Source organism: Palaemon carinicauda, chromosome 29, assembly GCF_036898095.1.
Source record: "Palaemon carinicauda isolate YSFRI2023 chromosome 29, ASM3689809v2, whole genome shotgun sequence".
Lineage (NCBI taxonomy): Eukaryota > Metazoa > Arthropoda > Malacostraca > Decapoda > Palaemonidae > Palaemon > Palaemon carinicauda.
Window position 1 is genome coordinate 67,930,973 of NC_090753.1, and position 2,392 is coordinate 67,933,364.

Sequence of the window (2,392 nt, forward strand, 5' to 3'; positions counted from 1 at the left end):
AGGTTCACAGAGCTTGGAGTTTAATGAAATTTGCCTTATAATAATGGTCACCCATTCTAGTACTGACCAGACCTGGATATTCACCTGTCTCTTGCCCCTAGAGGGCCTAGACCGTGCGTAGGACCAGAGCTGTAGCGACCTAGTTGCTCCTCGTTTTGACCAACTGCTGCTAGAATAAGGTCCACAGAGCTTAGAGATTAATGAACTTTGCCCTATAATAAAAGCCATCCATTCAAGTACAGACCAGACCAGAATGTTATCCTGTCACTTGCCCCTAGAGGGCTTAGAGTCCTGGACCGTGCATGAGACCAGCGATATAGCGAGCTTGTTCCTGCCCTCCATTCGCTAATAAATTAATTCAGTATCCTTTGTCATTGCATCAAAGGAAACAGGTGTTTCTAACGACAGGTGAAACTGTACTCTGTTTCCTACGCTTTTCATATAAGCAAGAGGGGAAGTTAAAGACTTATAATGGTTTGTCAACAAAGGAATAATTAAATGTACATGCTTTTTCATAATTTTTAATTTTGTTTTGTGATTAGTCAGATTATTATTAAGAGAATATTGCTATTAAATCATTGTAGTGGCAGCTATGTTTAAACACGAGTATGAGGTAGTTTATTATTATTATTATTATTATTATTATTATTATTATTATTATTATTATTATTATTATGCTACAAACACAAGTTCTCCATAATAACATGATAAAATTAGGAACATAAAAAATACTTTTTCATAAGAATTGTATTTTATAATTATTTTATTTATATTTTGCTTCACATTGGTCTATTATTATTATTATTATCATTACTCACTAAGCTACAACCCTAGTTAGAAAAGCAGGATGCCATAAGCCCAGGGGCCCCAATAGGGAAAATAGCCCTATGAGGAAAGGAAAGAAGGGAAAATAAAATATTCTAAGAACAGCAACAACATAAAATTAATATCTCCTATATAATCTATAAAAGACCAAAGGCCTTCTCTTTGTTCTTTCGACTACAGTACTCCTCAAAATACTTCCTGTCGTGAATTTCCTCGGAGAAAGCAATTTAACTTTCTCTTTAAAGAGAGAAAGTCCAGATGGCACTGCAAATGCGTTATAGTCTCTTGTTTCTCAGCGATGCAAGAAATTAAATATATTGACGAAATAAACAATCATATGGATTATTTAATTACGAAATGGTAAAATGATTTAAATATTGCAAGATGTGTCTTTGTTTTCCCCCAAGGGAAAGGAGGTAGACTGCATAAACTTTCTCTTCGTGAAAGTATTAGGCAGAAATGTTATATAGCCTAAGGGTTGGGTTGATGGATAGTTTGAAACTACAAAAGCAAAGCAATAATAATGGCTATAAGCATAGCGAAAATAGTGGCTATAAGCATAGCGAAAATAACGGCTTAAAGCATAGTGAAAATAGTGGCTATAAGCATGGCGAAAATAACGGCTAAAAGCATAGTGAAAATAGTGGCTATAAGCATAGCGAAATTAACGGCTATAAGCATAGCGAAAATAACGGCTATAAGCATAGCAAAATTAACGGCTATAAGCATAGCGAAAATAATGGCTATAAGCATAGCGAAATTAACGGCTATAAGCATAGTGAAAATAGTGGCTATAAGCATAGCGAAAATAACGGCTGTAAGCATAGCGAAAATAACGGCTATAAGCATAGCAAAATTAACGGCTATAAGCATAGCGAAAATAATGGCTATAAGCATAGTGAAAATAACGGCTATAAGCATAGCGAAAATAACGGCTATAAGCATAGCGAAATTAACGGCTATAAGCATAGTGAAAATAGTGGCTATAAGCATAGCGAAAATAACGGCTGTAAGCATAGCGAAAATAACGGCTATAAGCATAGCAAAATTAACGGCTATAAGCATAGCGAAAATAATGGCTATAAGCATAGTGAAAATAACGGCTATAAGCCTAGCGAAAATAACGGCTATAAGCATAGCGAAATTAACGGCTATAAGCATAGTGAAAATAGTGGCTATAAGCATAGCGAAAATAACGGCTGTAAGCATAGCGAAAATAACGGCTATAAGCATAGCAAAATTAACGGCTATAAGCATAGCGAAAATAATGGCTATAAGCATAGTGAAAATAACGGCTATAAGCATAGCGAAAATAACGGCTAAAAGCATAGTGAAAATACCGGCTATAAGCATAGCGAAAATACGGCTATAAGCATAGCGAAAATACCGGCTATAAGCATAGCGAAAATAACGGCTATAAGCATAGGGAAAATAGTGGCTATAAGCATAGCGAAAATAACGGCTATAAGCATAGGGAAAATAGTGGCTATAAGCATAGCGAAAATAACGGCTGTAAGCATAGCGAAAATAACGGCTAAAAGCATAGCGAAAATAACGGCTAAAAGCA

At 35.4% G+C, this 2,392-nt stretch overlaps 1 protein-coding gene across 1 annotated transcript; it reads left to right on the top strand.

The window, feature by feature from the left end:
• Nucleotides 1-592: 592 nt before the first annotated feature.
• On the top strand, nt 593-2,148 carry LOC137622636 (putative uncharacterized protein DDB_G0282281). The gene is made up of 2 exons (XM_068353240.1): nt 593-613; nt 1,456-2,148. Exons 1-2 carry the CDS (start codon nt 593-595, stop codon nt 2,146-2,148), a joined length of 714 nt encoding a protein of 237 aa, XP_068209341.1.
• The last annotated feature ends 244 nt before the right edge of the window (nt 2,149-2,392 follow it).

Bases quoted from the DNA above. Each gene is read 5' to 3' on its own strand.
- LOC137622636 (XM_068353240.1), top strand. From the start codon at position 593: ATGTTTAAACACGAGTATGAG. The intron at 614-1,455 runs GTAGTTTATTAT...AACGGCTAAAAG, and splicing joins TGTTTAAACACGAGTATGAG to CATAGTGAAAATAGTGGCTA.